At 35.6% G+C, this 16061-nt stretch overlaps 2 protein-coding genes across 5 annotated transcripts in view; one reads left to right on the top strand and one right to left on the bottom strand.

Moving 5' to 3' along the window:
• Positions 1 to 16061, top strand: part of LOC112432493 (NACHT, LRR and PYD domains-containing protein 12-like) — a 773783-nt gene that overhangs the window by 518316 nt on the left and 239406 nt on the right. The window lies entirely within an intron of this gene.
• The window catches only part of LOC143416885 (protein NLRC3-like), a 127189-nt gene that overhangs the window by 24334 nt on the left and 86794 nt on the right, over positions 1 to 16061 (bottom strand). For all 4 annotated transcript variants that reach the window (XM_076882534.1, XM_076882536.1, XM_076882535.1 and 1 more), the window contains exon 6: positions 948 to 1124. In XM_076882534.1, coding sequence (XP_076738649.1) covers positions 948 to 1124 — 177 coding nt within the window. The remainder of the gene's footprint in view (positions 1 to 947; positions 1125 to 16061) is intronic.

Below are 16061 nucleotides of genomic sequence, written 5' to 3'. Positions count from 1 at the left end.
GTCAGTTATGGGGATTTCAGTAGCAGAAGGACTGATGAACATCGTCATGAATTCTCTCTGACTTTGACGTTTACTTCCTGCACAGCTCTCTCTCTCTCTCAGTGTACTTCAAGAACAGTTTACCTTCAAAAATCTGTTTCCTGCATTATTCACTGCTTATTACGCACCAGTCTGCTGCTGTGTTCACTGCTGTCGGCCTCCGAAAACAAAGCCTCATTTCTGCTGTTCAATACTGAAGAAATTTAAACCTTTTAAAATGATGACAGATTACAAACTCTCAGCTGTGTCTGTAATCAAACCTCTGTAACTTTGCTTCACTTCAGCAGCATCAGCTCATGTTCACATGTTGATTCATGGTTTGCTTCAGTTTTTGATGGACTGCAGAATATTTTGAAGGTTATCTGCTATAAAAAGCCAGAACAGGAAAATCTGCTTCATGTGTTTCTGTTTGATCCTCAGTGACTTTGACACAAAGGCCTCTGCTGTGATGATCACACCTCTGATCAAGTCTCACAGTGTCAGCTTTGTTTTTATACATATGGATATGTGCTGATAAATGATCAGAATTATAATATTTCCCACTGTCTGCTGTGTGCCGTGACCTTTGACCTGCTAAAGACAGTCAGCTGTGGATTATTCATTCTTGTGTCTGATACTTAGAACTGTGAGGAAGAACACTACACAGTTAATCAGGGTCCCCTCTCTCTGAATCAGGAAAGGTGGGCAGGCCGCGTGTGGGCCGCGGGCCATACGTTGAGTCTCACTGTTTGAAATGTGAACATTGTTCTGCTGCAGTCAATGGACTAAACCAGAGAAGAAGAAAACAGACTTTACCATGAAGATCCTCAGTGTGGATCAGCATAATATCAGCCTGATGTCTGCAGTTTAGTGTCAGCACAACGTTCGCATCATATTCATCTCAGCACAACTAAAACATGCTGACTGACCTCAGAGTTTCAAGTCCACATCCTGGACTCTCCAGGAAACCACACAGATGCTTCACTCCTGAATCCCGCAGGTTGTTGTTGTCACTCAGGTCCAGCTGTCTCAGATGGGAGGGGTTGGACTTCAGTGCTGCTGCCAGATAATCACAGCTGATCTCTGACAAATCACAGCTCACCAATCTGTATAAAGAATGAAAGATGTAAGTTTATTAGACAAAGTGTGAGCTTGAAATCATTCAGTGTTTCATCATCTGTTCAGAGCTGAAGAAGATTCAGAATGTAGAAGTTTAGAAAATGGAAACTCCAAACAGCTGAAGCCAACAGGAAGCAGCTTCAAACAAACACAACAAGAGAAAAAACGCTGAATGTTTCACATTAAAGTTGTACATTTATCATAAAAACAGGACAAAGACTTGAAAAAGTCGTGTTTTTCCTTCCAGGAACCACAAGGCTTCACTTTTAAAGGTGAAGTGTGAAAGAAATGGACATATTTGAAGTCCAACAACTTTTTCCAGTCACATTATTAACCTCCTAGGACCTGGCGTCCACATATGTGGACATAACATTTTTGGTTATTTAGACCAAAATACTGAATTTTGCTCAACAAGGGCCTGATATCCAGTTACGATGACATTGTACTGCTACTGTTCTATCAAAATTTTAAATGAATATCCTCATATGTGGCTCTCATTTTTCTTAAAAACAAAAATAAGGTAAAAAAAAAATCTGGTAATTCTTTGTTTTTACATTCATCGGGTTCCAATATGCCCAAATATCAAAGAGAAAATAAAAATGCATGTCGTGGAAGAGTTCGGGTCTTAGGAGTTTAAAGCTACGGAAGCGTAGAGCTGCCACCCAGGCAAAAGAAAAATACAAGTGTATCACGTTATAACGTGAAAAGTTTATTGTTCTAACAAGATACTTTTCTTATTTGTACAATATACTATCATGTTTGAACAATATACTTTTCATGTTTGAACAACACAATATCACGTTATTACAATATACATAATTATCACGTTCGTACAATATAATTATCATGTTCGTACAATATAATATTTATATTGTACGAACGTGATAATTATATTGTACGAACAATAAAGTTTCACGTTATAACATATATTTTATTGTTCGAGCATGATATATTGCCGTAAAAATACGGAAGCGTAAAACATAGTGAAGTGGGTGACAGTGCAGATCAGAGTGTGAGAAAATGGCTCATTTATTGGAATTAATTAAGTTCCATTTTATGCTTGGATTGAGGCATGGGGAGATTTTGCTGTTATTGAACAGTTTGGACAGTATTGTGATAAGCATGCGGACACTTAAAAGAAACCTAAAACGCATGGGACTGTACAGGAGAAAGAATGAGTCCGATCCGATTGAGGTGGCACGATTTCTTATTGATCAACTGGAGGGACATGGGAGGCTCCATGGATACAAACTACACCACCTGAACTGCATTCAGGCAGGTTATGTTGTCACGCAGAGTACTGTGAGACATTTACTGAAATATCTTGACCCTTACGGTGTTGAGCAACGACGCAGAAATCGCCTAATGCGACACACGTATGTAAATCCTGGAACAAATTTCATGTGGCATGTTGACTCCTATGACAAACTGAAGCCTTTTGGAATCTGTATAAATGGAGCTATTGATGGCTTTTCGAGAGTTATGATTTGGCTTCATGCCTATTCAACAAACAATGATCCCAAAGTCATTGCTGGATATTTCATAGCAGAAGTTGAAAAGAGGATGGGAACACCTGCTAGGATTCGCTCTGATTTGGGAACAGAAAATGTCATAATGGCTGAGATGCAACGATTCTTGCGCTGGACTATGGATCCGAACGTCAGAAACTGTTTTATTACTGGAGCCAGCAATCACAATCAGCGTATTGAAGGCTGGTGGGCCTTTCTGAGACAACATCATGCTCAGCACTGGATAAATCGTCTCCAGGAACTAAAAGACCATGACTGCTTTTCTGGATGTTTTTTGGACAAGTAGCTCATATTGTTTACGTGCCTGAATGTCATCGACGTATGTAACCGTGTTTATATTCTTTTAAAGAGTCATTGTGTGTGTGTGTGTGTGTGCGTGTGTGTGTGTGTGTGTGTGTGTGTGTGTGTGTGTGTAACAGAGAGAGAGAGAGAGAGAGAGAGAGACCCTCTTTAGGGCAGCATCTCATTGTTGGAAAAACATATAATATATTCAGACTGGTTGACTGGCATAGACCCTCTGTGTGGCTCTCTCTCTCTGTGCATTTGTGTATACATATTTGATTTTATGTGTATCTGTTGGCTGTTCCTTCTTGTTTTTTAATTTCTTTTCTTTTCTTTTCTTTTTTTTTCACAGGTGAACAACAATTAGTTTTGAGGGAACTTAACCATGTTCTGTTTTTTTTTCATCTTGTCATTTTACTTTTCCAATATTTCTACTTCAGTTATTGCTATTCTGCTCAATCATAGCATTTGTTCTAAATCATTGTTATTATGCTATATTGTAGTATTTCTGCTAAATCATAGTATTTTTACAATATTATATTTTTCTTTCTAAATATAGCATTTCTGCTAAATAATTGTATTTCTACTATGTTATAATATTTGTGCTAAACCAGAGTATTTGTGCTGAAACATAGTCTTAATTTAAAATTACAATATTCATAGTTCATCACAGTGTCTCTGGTAAATCACAGTATTTTTGCTATGTTGTACTATTTTTCTAAATCATAGTGTTTCTGTAATGTTTAAGTATTTTTGGCTAAATATATTCTTTCTGTTATCTTATACTATTTCTCCTAAATTCTTGTATTTTTGAGAAGTTATCCTGTTTCTGGTAAATTACAATATTTCTGCTAAGTTCTGCTATGCTATTGTATTTCTGCCAAGTATTATGTTTCCTCTAAGATATTGCAGTTTTGCTAAGATATTACATTTTAGCAAAGTTCTTTTGCTTCTGCAAAGTTTTTACAATTTCTGCAACTTTTCAGCTTTTTCAGCTACTTTTTCCATGCAGCTTCAGCTTTAAAGCATCCACACTGCATTTTCGCAGGAAATGCAAATTTTTCTAGTTATTGTGTGGATGCCTTCCGGCATCCACACTATTGAGATCCTGTTTCTCTTTATTCTTTATCCTTTATTGTGTGGATGCCTCAAAGGGCATCCACACTATTGAGTTCCTGTTTCTCTTTATACTTTATTATACTTTATTCTGGTTGCTTCCGTACGTTTTTTGCCGCTTAACTACTCCCTCAGTTTTCAGCCGATTTTCTCCGTTCAAACTCTAAACTGTTCTGCTCTTTCTGCTAATGTGGGCTATGACTTTTGGTGTTTATTACTATTATACTTTTTAAAATATTACACTTTTTTCCTTTAATTTGTCCCATTGAAATGAATGGAAAACTTCCACAATTCTGCTAAAACTTTCTTGTCTTTGAAACTTAACTACTTCCTCATACTTTCACCTAGAAACTCCATTCAAACTTTAAAACGTTCTCAAATGATTGGGCTATTCCTGTATGATTCAGCTTTTTCAGATCTTCTACTGTTTTCATCTTATCTCTCTTTAAGTCTTCAGTTGCAAAATTGTGATTTTTCAGAAAATACATGCGTTGCTATGGTTGCTATGCATTTAACTAAGAGTGCACACTCAAGGCAGTTTTTGCTTCGCCTCTATCAGTTACAGTGTATTACAAGTCATATATCTTTAATAATTTATATTTTATCTCTGAATTATGAAGACCTGAAGATTCCCCCATCTCTTCTGACCATTCTAGCCTCTAGGGTTAGGAAATTATGGCCATTTGTTTGAGGGGAATCCTGAATGTCAGAAATACACTGAAGAAAACTCACACCTCTCTCTGTGTCTGTGTGTGTAAGGGCTGACTACAGCAGGTGCAGCTAATTTAACTGACCTACATATACCAAGCCCAGACTCTCAACAGCTCCTGTTCCCTTTACTGTCTGTGTATGTGTGTCTGTGTATCAATATTTCTCCTATGTTTAGGTATTACTCCTCAATCATAGTATTTCTGCTAAAGCAAAGTACTTCTACTACATCTTAGTACTTCTGCTAAATCATAGTATTTCTGCCAATTCATAGTATTTTTGCAAAATCATGGTATTTGTGCAAAATCATGGTTTTGGGGCCAAATCATAATATTTCTGTTATTTTATAATATATGTGCTGAATATTTTATATGTGACAAATCATAGTATTTATCCCAAATTATAGTATTTATGCCAAATTACAGTATTTCTGCTAAAAAGCAGAAATAGTCCTTTTTAGCAGGAATTTCTGCCAAAAGATAGTATTTATGTTAAAACATAGTATTTCTGCTAAACCAGAGTATTCCTGCAAAATCATAGTATTTGTACTGAAACATAGTACTTCTGCCCAATCATAGTATTTCTACTAAATGATAGTACTTGTGCCAAATCATAGTATTTGTTGCACATCATAGTATTGGAACCAAAACATAGTATTTGTCCCAAAGCATCGTATTTGTATGGAGTAATAGTATTTCTTCTAAATCATAATATTTCAATCAAATCTCAGTAGTTGTGTTAAAATGCAGTATTATTGCCAAATCATAGTATTTGTACCCAATCATAGTATTTTTGCCAAATCGTGGTATTTCTGCCCAATTAATAATTCTGTTATGTTATAGTATTACTACTAAGTCGTAGAATATCTGTTATGTTATAGTGTATCTGCGGAATATAGTATGTGTGCCAAACCGTAGTATTTATACCAAATCACAGTATTTGTGCTAAAACATAGTATTTCTGCCATATTGTGGTATTTGTGCAAGAACATTGAACTGTTATGTTATAGTATTACTACTAAGTCATAGTATTTCTGCGTTGTTATAGTATTTGTGCTAAAACGTAGTATCTCTGCCAAGTCATAGAATTACTGCAATTTCATAGTTTTTTTAGGAAATCTGTTATGTTATAGTATTACTACTAAGTCATAGTATTTCTGCCAAATCATAGTATTTCAGCTAAATCAGAGTATTTCTGCCAAATCAGAGTATTTGTACTGAAACATTGTACTTCTGCCCAAACATAGTATTTGTACTAAATCATAGTACTTGTGCCAAATCATAGTATTTATCCCAAATTATAGTATTTATGCCAAATTACAGTGTTTCTGCTAAAAAGCAGAAATACTCCTTTTTAGCAGGAATTTCTGCCAAAAGATAGTATTTATGTTAAAACATAGTATTTCTGCTAAACCAGAGTATTCCTGCAAAATCATAGTATTTGTACTGAAACATAGTACTTCTGCCCAGTCATAGTATTTGTACTAAATGATAGTACTTGTGCCAAATCATAGTATTTGTGCCAAAGCATCGTATTTGTATGGAGTCATAGTTTTTCTTCTAAATCATAGTATTTCAATCAAATCTCAGTAGTTGTTGTTAAAACGCAGTATTATTGCCAAATTATAATATTTGTACCCAATCATAGTATTTCTGCTAAATCATAGCATTTGTGCCAAATCGTGGTATTTGTGCAAAAACATAGTATGTCTGCAAAACCATAGTATATCTCTTATGTTATAGTATTACTACTAAGGCATAGTATTTCTGCCAAATCATAGTATTTGTACTAAATCATAGTACTTGTGCCAAATCATAGTATTTGTTGCACATCATAGTATTGGAACCAAAACATAGTATTTGTCCCAAAGCATCGTATTTGTATGGAGTAATAGTATTTCTTCTAAATCATAGTATTTCAATCAAATCTCAGTAGTTGTGTTAAAATGCAGTATTATTGCCAAGTCATCGTATTTGTACCCAATCATAGTATTTTTGCCAAATCGTGGTATTTGTGCCCAATTAATAATTCTGTTATATTATAGTATTACTACTAAGTCGTAGAATATCTGTTATGTTATAGTGTATCTGCGGAATATAGTATGTGTGCCAAATCGTAGTATTTATACCAAATCACAGTATTTGTGCTAAAACATAGTATTTCTGCCATATTGTGGTATTTGTGCAAGAACATTGAACTGTTATGTTATAGTATTACTACTAAGTCATAGTATTTCTGCGTTGTTATAGTATTTGTGCTAAAACGTAGTATCTCTGCCAAGTCATAGAATTACTGCAATTTCATCGTTTTTTTCGGAAATCTGTTATGTTATAGGATTACTACTAAGTCATAGTATTTCTGCCAAATCATAGTATTTGTGTGAATTTGTATACTGTAAATCACTGTATTATGTAGTGGCTAAGTAGGGGCTGTTTACTAAGTGCATCAGTGTAAATAGGTCATCTCTTGTGTTGGAGTGCCCTCTTGTGGCGCCTTTTGGGTAGTGCCTTAGTAAACGTGAACCCTGTAAGAAGTGGTATCAGACTGATTTGTAGTGGAGGAATTTGTTGCCAGTTTTCTTAATCTTTAATCTGTATGCATTTTGTAATGCATACCCTGTACTTAATCATAGAAACCACACCATATCACCTCTCCACATCCTCCTACTGTATGCCATACCTCCCTGTACCATCCATCTGACCGCAATAAACTCCACCTGTGGTAATCTAATCCCTGGATGTCAGCCTCTCCTTCTGACCGAGGATAGTTATAGTATTTGAGCCAAATCATAGTATTTGTGCTAAAACATAGTATTTCTTCCAAATCATAGTATAACTGCACAATAAAGGTTCTTGAGCCACATCAGTGTATGTGCCAAATCTTAGTATTTCTTCTAAATCCTAGTAATTCTGCTCAATGATAGAATTTCTGCTATGCTGTAGTACTTTTTTCCTAGATTGTAGTACTTCTGCTAAGTCAAAGTATTTCATGTAAATCATAGTATTTCTACCAAGTCCCAGTGTTTCTGCTAAATCATAAATAATGTTTTAGTATAAATTGTATGATTTGGCAGAACTTTCTGTGTTCCAGCACAAATGCTATGATTTGGCAGGAAAAAAATATTATTTAGTATAAATACTAAGTTTTAGCAGAAATACTATGTTTAAACTTTAAAAAATTCTGCTATTTCTGCTGATGTGTGTTATGACTTTTGACCATTGAAATGAATGGAACACATTATCAATGTGGTCACTGATTTTGCATGATAGGCTGAGCTGTGTTTTAGCTCAGTGAGATAAGCATCCGTTCTCAGACTGGGAGGCCTGGGTTCAAATCCAGCTTATGGCAACATTTCTTTCACTTAACAGTTAAACTTTTTTTAAACTCTTTTCAACACAAATTTCATCTTTTTCACCCCTTTTCAGCAAAATTTTCAGTTTTTTTTAACCCCTTTTCAGCACAAATCCAAACTTTTTCAGCTCTTTTTCAGCAAAAACCTCTTTTCAGCAGAATTCTGCTCATTCAACTCTTTTCAGCAAAATTTTCAGTTTTTTCTGCTGTTTTCAGAAAAAACTCTTTCAGCAGAATTCTGCTCATTCACCTCTTTTCAGCAGAAATTCTGCTGATTGAACTCTTTTCAGCAGAATTTTCACCCCTTTTTTTTTGCCCAAATTCTGCTTATTCACCTCTTCTGAAAAATTTTCCGCCTTTCCACCTCTTATCAGCACAATTCTCAGTAGCTTCTGCTCATTTCAGCACAATTGTCAATCTCTCCACCTTTTCTTTGTGAGAAAGTGTTTGGCTCAGTGAGCTAAATAGCTGCCCTTTGACCAGGAGGGCCAGGTTCGAATCCTGCTCAGGGCATCTTTTTTTTTTTTTGTTTTGTTTCAACTTTTTCAGCTTTTTTCAGCAGATATCTTCAACCGTTAAGGCATCCACACTGCATTTTCGCAGGAAATGCAATTTTTTCTAGTTGTGTGGATGCTTTAAGCATCCACACTATTGAGTTCCTGTTTCTCTTTATTCTTTATACTTTATTCTAGTTGCTTCCGTACACTTTTTGGCACTTAACTACTTCCACAATTTTCAGCCGATTTTCACCATTCAAATTTTAAACTATTCTGCTATTTTTGCTAATGCCGGCTATATCTTTTGGTATTTTTAACTATTATACTTTTTAAAATATTCCACTTTTTTCCTTTAATTTGTCCCATTGAAATTAATGGGAAACTTCAGCAATTCTGCTAAATTTTGCTTGTTTTTGAAACTTAACTACTTCCTCAAATTTTCACCTAGAACAACCATTCAAACTTTAAAATGTTCACAAATTATTGGGCTATTCATGTATGTTTCAGCTTTTTCAAATATTTTACCGTTTTACTTTTATGCCTCTTAAAGTTTTGAGTTGCAAAATTGTGATTTTTCACAAAATACATGCGTTGTTATGGTTGCTATGCTCTTGGCTTCCAGTGTTACACTGAAGCTTTTGCAGCCTTCTCTTCATGTCCGAACAACTGTTTGCTACTTGCTCAATTTTCACTCAACTTCCACAAATTATACATCAAAACGTAGGTATTTTTGCTGGCTTTCAGAAAATGTCACCATCATTGTTGTGGGATTTATAGAATTTTGGCAAATCTCCTCAGACCAACACAAGGTCTCAAAACTCTGCATAGAAAGTCAATGGAGAGCTTGTTCAAAATCATCGCTGGATTTCTGTAATGAGAGGCATATTCGAATCGTCATATCTCCTTAACGAAGCAAAGTTAAGACATGAGGCTTGTCCCGGTATATCTTCAGACACTCGTGACGCTCACAATTCAAGAATTTCTTTCTCACCTATTACCGTTCTGAAATGAGTTGGACTTGTTTGAGGGTAGGAAATTCGTCCTTCGCTCAGATTTCTTCAGATTTCAAACTGTGGAAATGAACCACTTTTTTCTCTCGTCATAACTTTTTGTTGGATTTCCACCAGAGACCTGAAAATTTCCATGATTGTTCACCAAAGCCTGCTGTCTCTTACGGTGAAAGAATGATATCGATACTCCAAATAGATTTCAAGTCACAAAGCGTTGTTTGAGGGCAAGTCAAGGCAGTTTTTGCTTCGGTCTACTCAGTTATGGTGCATTAGAAGTCAAATATCTTTAATAATTCATATTTTAATGATAAATTGTAAACACTGGAAGATTCCCCCATCTCTTCTGAACAAAACGGTGTAAGAATGACCGCTCTAGCCCCTACGGTTTGGAAATTATGGTCATTTGTTTGAGGGGAGTCCTCACTATGAGAAATAGGCTGCAATAATCCTGTGCCTCTCTGTGCTGCGTGTGTAAAAAGAGGCACATGTTTTGGCGGGAAAAAGTACACAGGCTCTCTGATTGGTGGATTCAAATTCAGCAGCTCCCAGGCTGACCTAGAAACTTACTTCTCTCTCCCTGTGCATTTTTTTGCTGATTTTTTCATTTAACAAGTATATTTGAGGGACCCTCAGCATGTTCAGCATTTTTTCAGCTGTCCATTTTGCTTTTCCAATTTTTCTGTTTAACTTATTACTATTGTGCTAAATAATACTATTTCTGCTATTTTATAAGATTTGTGCCTAATATAGTATTTCTGCTAAATTACAATATTTCTGCTTTTTATACTATTTGTGCTAAAACATAGTATTTCTACTAAATGTAGTATTTATGCTTAATCATACTATTTCTGCTTTTTATGGGATTTGGTCCTAATATAGTATTTCTGCTTTTTATAGGATTTTTGCTCAAACATAGTATTTCTACTAAATGTAGTGTTTATGCTTAATCATCCTATTTCTGCTTTTTATAGGATTTGTGCTTAATATAGTATTTCTGCTAAATTATAGTATTTCTGCTTTTTATAGTATTTGTGCTAAAACATAGTATTTCTACTAAATGTAGTATTTATGCTTAATCATAGTATTTCTATATATTTCTGCCAGGTCCCCAGGCAGCCAATCCTCTGTGAGGACTGAGAAATTCAAATTTTCAAATCAGGGCCTGCACGGCTTCCCAGCCAATCATATATGTGTCCTGAGGCATTCAAATTTGCATATTGGGGCCTTCATGGCTTCTAAGCCAGCCAATCATATCTGAGGGCTGAGGAATTCAAATCCACAAATCAGGGCCTGCACGGCTTCCCAGCCAGCCAATCATATATGTGGTCTCAGGCATTCATATTTGCATATTGGGGAATTCGTGGCTTCTAAGTCAACAAGTCATCCATGTCATATATCTCTAAAAATTCACATTTTAATGATAAATTGTTAACACTGGAAGATTCCCCCATCTCTTCTGAACAAAACAGTGTAAGAATGACCGCTCTAGCCCCTACGGTTAGGAAATTATGGTCATTTGTTTGAGGGGAGTCCTCACTATGAGAAATAGGCTGCAATAATCCTGTGCCTCTCTGTGCTGCTGCGTGTGTAAAAAGATGCACCTGTTTTGGCGGGAAAACGTAAACAGCCACTCTGATTGGTGGATTTAAATTCGGCAGCTCTCTCCCTCTGTGTGTGTGTGTGTGTGTGTGTGTGTGTGTGTGTGTGTGTGTGTGTGTGTGTGTGTTTAGTGGGAGAGAGAGGACCCTGCCCTTATTTGGCAGCATGTCATTGTAGGATTTAAATTGAATATAGTTAGACTGGTTGACTGGATTAGAGCCTGTGTTTGTGTGTCCCTCTGTGCATTTGTGTTTCAATATGCCTCCATATTTGTAATTTTGTAAGTTATTACTATTCTGCTAAATCATAGTATTTCTGGTACTTTTCGGTACTTGTGCTAAATACAGTATTTCTGCTAAATCATACTATTTCTGCTTTTCATAAGATTTGTGCCTAATATAGTATTTCTGCTAAATTATAGTATTTATTATTTTTATAGGATTTGTGCCAAACATAGTATTTCTGCTAAATTATAGTATTTCTGCTTTTTATACTATTTGTGCTTAATATAGTATTTCTGCTTTTTATAGGATTTGTGCCTAATATAGTATTTCTGCTTTTTATAGGATTTGTACCTAATATAGTATTTCTGCTTTTTATAGGATTTGTGCTTAATATAGTATTTCTGCTAAATTATAGTATTTCTGCTTTTTATAGTATTTGTGCTAAAACATAGTATTTCTACTAAATGTAGTATTTATGCTTAATCATAGTATTTCTATATATTTCTGCCAGGTCCCCAGGCAGCCAATCCTCTGTGAGGACTGAGAAATTCAAATTTTCAAATCAGGGCCTGCACGGCTTCCCAGCCAATCATATATGTGTCCTGAGGCATTCAAATTTGCATATTGGGGCCTTCATGGCTTCTAAGCCAGCCAATCATATCTGAGGGCTGAGGAATTCAAATCCACAAATCAGGGCCTGCACAGCCTCCCAGCCAGCCAATCATGTATGTGGGCTCCAGGTATTCAAATTTGCATATTGGGGAATTCGTGGCTTCTAAGTCAACAAGTCATCCATGTCATATATCTCTAAAAAATCATATTTTAATGATAAATTGTCAACACTTGAAGATTCCCCCATCTCTTCTGAACAAAACGGTGTAAGAATGACCGCTCTAGCCCCTATGGTTAGGAAATTATGGTCATTTGTTTGAGGGGAATCCTCACTATGTGAAATAAACTGAAAGAAGCAGGTCTATGTCTCTGTGCTGCGTGTGTAAAAAGATGCACCTGTTTTGGCGGGAAAACGTAAACAGCCTCTCCTATTGGTGGATTCAAATTCAGCAGCTCCCAGGCTGACCTAGAAACTTAGTCCTCTCTCCCTGTGTGTGTGTGTGTGTGTGTTTGTGTGTGTGTGTGTGTGTGTGTGTGTGTGTGTGTGTGTGTGTGTGTGTGTGTTTAGTGGGAGAGAGAGGACCCTGCCCTTATTTGACAGCATGTCATTGTAGGATTTAAATTGAACATAGTTAGACTGGTTGACTGGATTAGAGCCTGTGTTTGTGTGTCCCTCTGTGCATTTGTGTTTCAATAAGTTATTACTATTCTGCTAAATCATAGTATTTCTGGTACTTTTCGGTACTTGTGCTAAATACAGTATTTCTGCTAAATCATACTATTTCTGCTTTTCATAGGATTTATGCCTAATATAGTATTTCTGCTAAATTATAGTATTTCTGCTTTTCATAGGATTTGTGCCTAACATAGTATTTCTGCTAAATTATAGTATTTTTGCTTTTTATAGGATTTGTGCCTAACATAGTATTTCTGCTAAATTATAGTATTTTTGCTTTTTATAGGATTTGTGCCTAACATAGTATTTCTGCTAAATTATAGTATTTCTGCTTTTTATACTATTTGTTCTAAATTATAGTATTTCTGCTTTTTATAGGATTTGTGCTTAATATAGTATTTCTGCTAAATTATAGTTTTTCTTCTTTTTATAATATTTGTGCTAAAACATAGTATTTCTACTAAATGTAGTATTTATGCTTAATAATAGTATTTCTATATATTTCTGCCAGGTCCCCAGGCAGCCAATCCTCTGTGAGGACTGAGACATTCAAATTTTCAAATCAGGGCCTGCACAGTTTCCCAGCCAATCAAATAAGTGTCCTGAGGCATTCAAATTTGCATATTGGGGCCTTCGTGGCTTCTAAGCCAGCCAATCATATCTGAGGGCTGAGGAATTCAAATCCACAAATCAGGGCCTGCACGGCTTCCCAGCCAGCCAATCACATATGTGGTCTCAGGCATTCAAATTTGCATATTGGGGAATTCGTGGCTTCTAAGTCAACAAGTCATCCATGTCATATATCTCTAAAAATTCATATTTTAATATTAAATTGTCAACACTTGAAGATCCCCCCATCTCTTCTGAACAAAACGGTGTAAGAATGACCGTTCTAGCCCCTACGGTTAGGAAATTACGGTCATTTGTTTGAGGGGAGTCGTCACTATGAGAAATAGACTGCAAAAATCCTGTGTCTCTCTGTGCTGCTGCGTGTGTAAACAGATGCACCTGTTTTGGTGGGGAAAAGTGCACAGCCTCTCTGATTGGTGGATTCAAATTCACCAGCTCCCAGGCTGACCTAGAAACTTACTTCTCTCTCCCTGTGTATGTGTGTGTGTGTGTGTGTGTGTGTGTGTGTGTGTGTGTGTGTGTGTGTGTGTGTGTGAGAGAGAGAGAGAGAGAGAGAGAGAAAGGCTTTTAATGGGATGATCTCATTCTAAGATTTAAATTCAATATATTTAGAGTGGTTGACTGAATTGGATCTTGTGTGTGGGTCTCTCTGTGCATGTGTGTTTCCTCATGTGTACATATTTGTGATTGTGTGGCTGTAATAAATTTTTTTGCAGATTTTTGTCATTTAACAAGTATATTTGAGGGACCCTCAGCATGTTCAGCATTTTTTCAGCTGTCCATTTTGCTTTTCCAATTTTTCTGTTTAACTTATTACTATTGTGCTAAATCATACTATTTCTGCTATTTTATAAGATTTGTGCTTAATATACTATTTCTGCTTTTATAGGATTTGTGCTTAATATAGTATTTCTGCTAAATGTAGTATTTATGCTTAATCATACTATTTCTGCTTTTCATAGTATTTGTGCTTAATATAGTATTTCTGCTAAATTTAGTATTTCTGATTAATTATAGTTTTTCTACTAAATCATAGTACAGTATTTCTGCTTTTTATGGGATTTGTGCTAAAACAAAGTATTTCTACTAAATGTAGTATTTGTGCTTAATCATACCATTTCTGCTTTTTATAGGATTTGTGCTTAATATAGTATTTCTGCTAAATTATAGTATTTCTGCCAAATTATAATATTTGTGCTAAAACATAGTCTCAATTTAAAATTACAATATTCATAGTTCATCACAGTGTCTCTGGTAAATCACAGTATTTCTGCTATGTTGTACTATTTTTCTAAATCATAGTGTTTCTGTAATGCTTAAGTATTTTTGTCTAAATATATTCTTTCTGTTATCTTATACTATTTCTCCTAAATTCTTGTATTTTTGAGAAGTTATGTTTCTGGTAAGTTACAATATTTCTGCTAAGTTCTGCTATGCTATTGTATTTCTGCCAAGTATTATGTTTCCTCTAAGATATTGCAGTTCTGCTAAGTTATTCCATCTTAGCAAAGTTCCTTTGCTTCTGCAAAGTTTTTACAATTTCTGCAACTTTTCAGCTTTTTCAGCTACTTTTTGCATACAGCTTCAGCTTTAAAGCATCCACACTGCATTTTCGCAGGAAATGCAAATTTTTCTAGTTCTAGTTCCAGTTGCTTCCGTACACTTTTTGGCACTTAACTACTCCCTCAGTTTTCAGCCGATTTTCTCCGTTCAAACTCTAAACTGTTCTGCTCTTTCTGCTAATGATGGCTATATCTTTTGGTGTTTATTACTAGTATACTTTTTAAAATATTACACTTTTTTCCTTTAATTTGTCCCATTGAAATGAATGGGAAACTTCCACAATTCTGCTAAAACTTTCTTGTCTTTGAAACTTAACTACTGCCTCCTACTTTCACCTAGAAACTCCATTCAAACTTTAAAACGTTCTCAAATGACTGGGCTATTGCTGTGTTATTCAGCTTTTTCAGATCTTCTACCGTTTTCATCTTATCTCTCTTTAAGTCTTCAGTTGCAAAATTGTGATTTTTCAGAAAATACATGCGTTGCTATGGTTGCTATGCAATTAACTCAGAGGGAACAGTGAAACTGGTTGAATTTTCTCTTCATGTCCAAACAACTTCTTGCTACTCGCTCAATTTTCACTCAAGCCCCACAAATTATACATCAAAACGTAGGTTTTTTTGCTGGCTTTCAGAAAATGTCACTATCATTGTTGTGGGACTCATAGATTTTTTGCAAATCTCCTCAGAGTAACACAAAGTGTGAAAACTCTCCATATAAACTCAATGGAGAGTTAGTTCAAAATCACCGCTGGATTTCTCTAATGAGAGGCATTTTCAAATTGTCATATCTCCTTAACGAAGCGAAGTTAAGACATATGGCTTGTCCCGATATATCTTCAGACACTCCTGATGCTCACTATTCAAGAATTATTTTCTCACCTATTACCGTTCTGAGATGAGTTAGACTTGTTTGAGGGTAGGAAATTTGTCCCTCGCTCAGATTTCATCAGATTTCAAATTCTGGAAATGAGGCACTTTTTTCTCTCATCATATCTTTTTGGTGGATTTCCACAGAGCCCTGAAAATTTCCATGACTGTTCACCAAAGCCTGCTGTTTCTTACGGTGAAAGAATGATTTTGATGCTCCATATAGATTTAGAGTTACCAAAGATTGTTTGAAAGCAA

The sequence above is a fragment of the Maylandia zebra genome, linkage group LG3 (genome assembly GCF_041146795.1).
Source record: "Maylandia zebra isolate NMK-2024a linkage group LG3, Mzebra_GT3a, whole genome shotgun sequence".
NCBI lineage: Eukaryota > Metazoa > Chordata > Actinopteri > Cichliformes > Cichlidae > Maylandia > Maylandia zebra.
The sequence above is the reverse complement of the archived record's forward strand: the minus strand, read 5'-3'. Positions and strand labels throughout refer to the sequence as shown.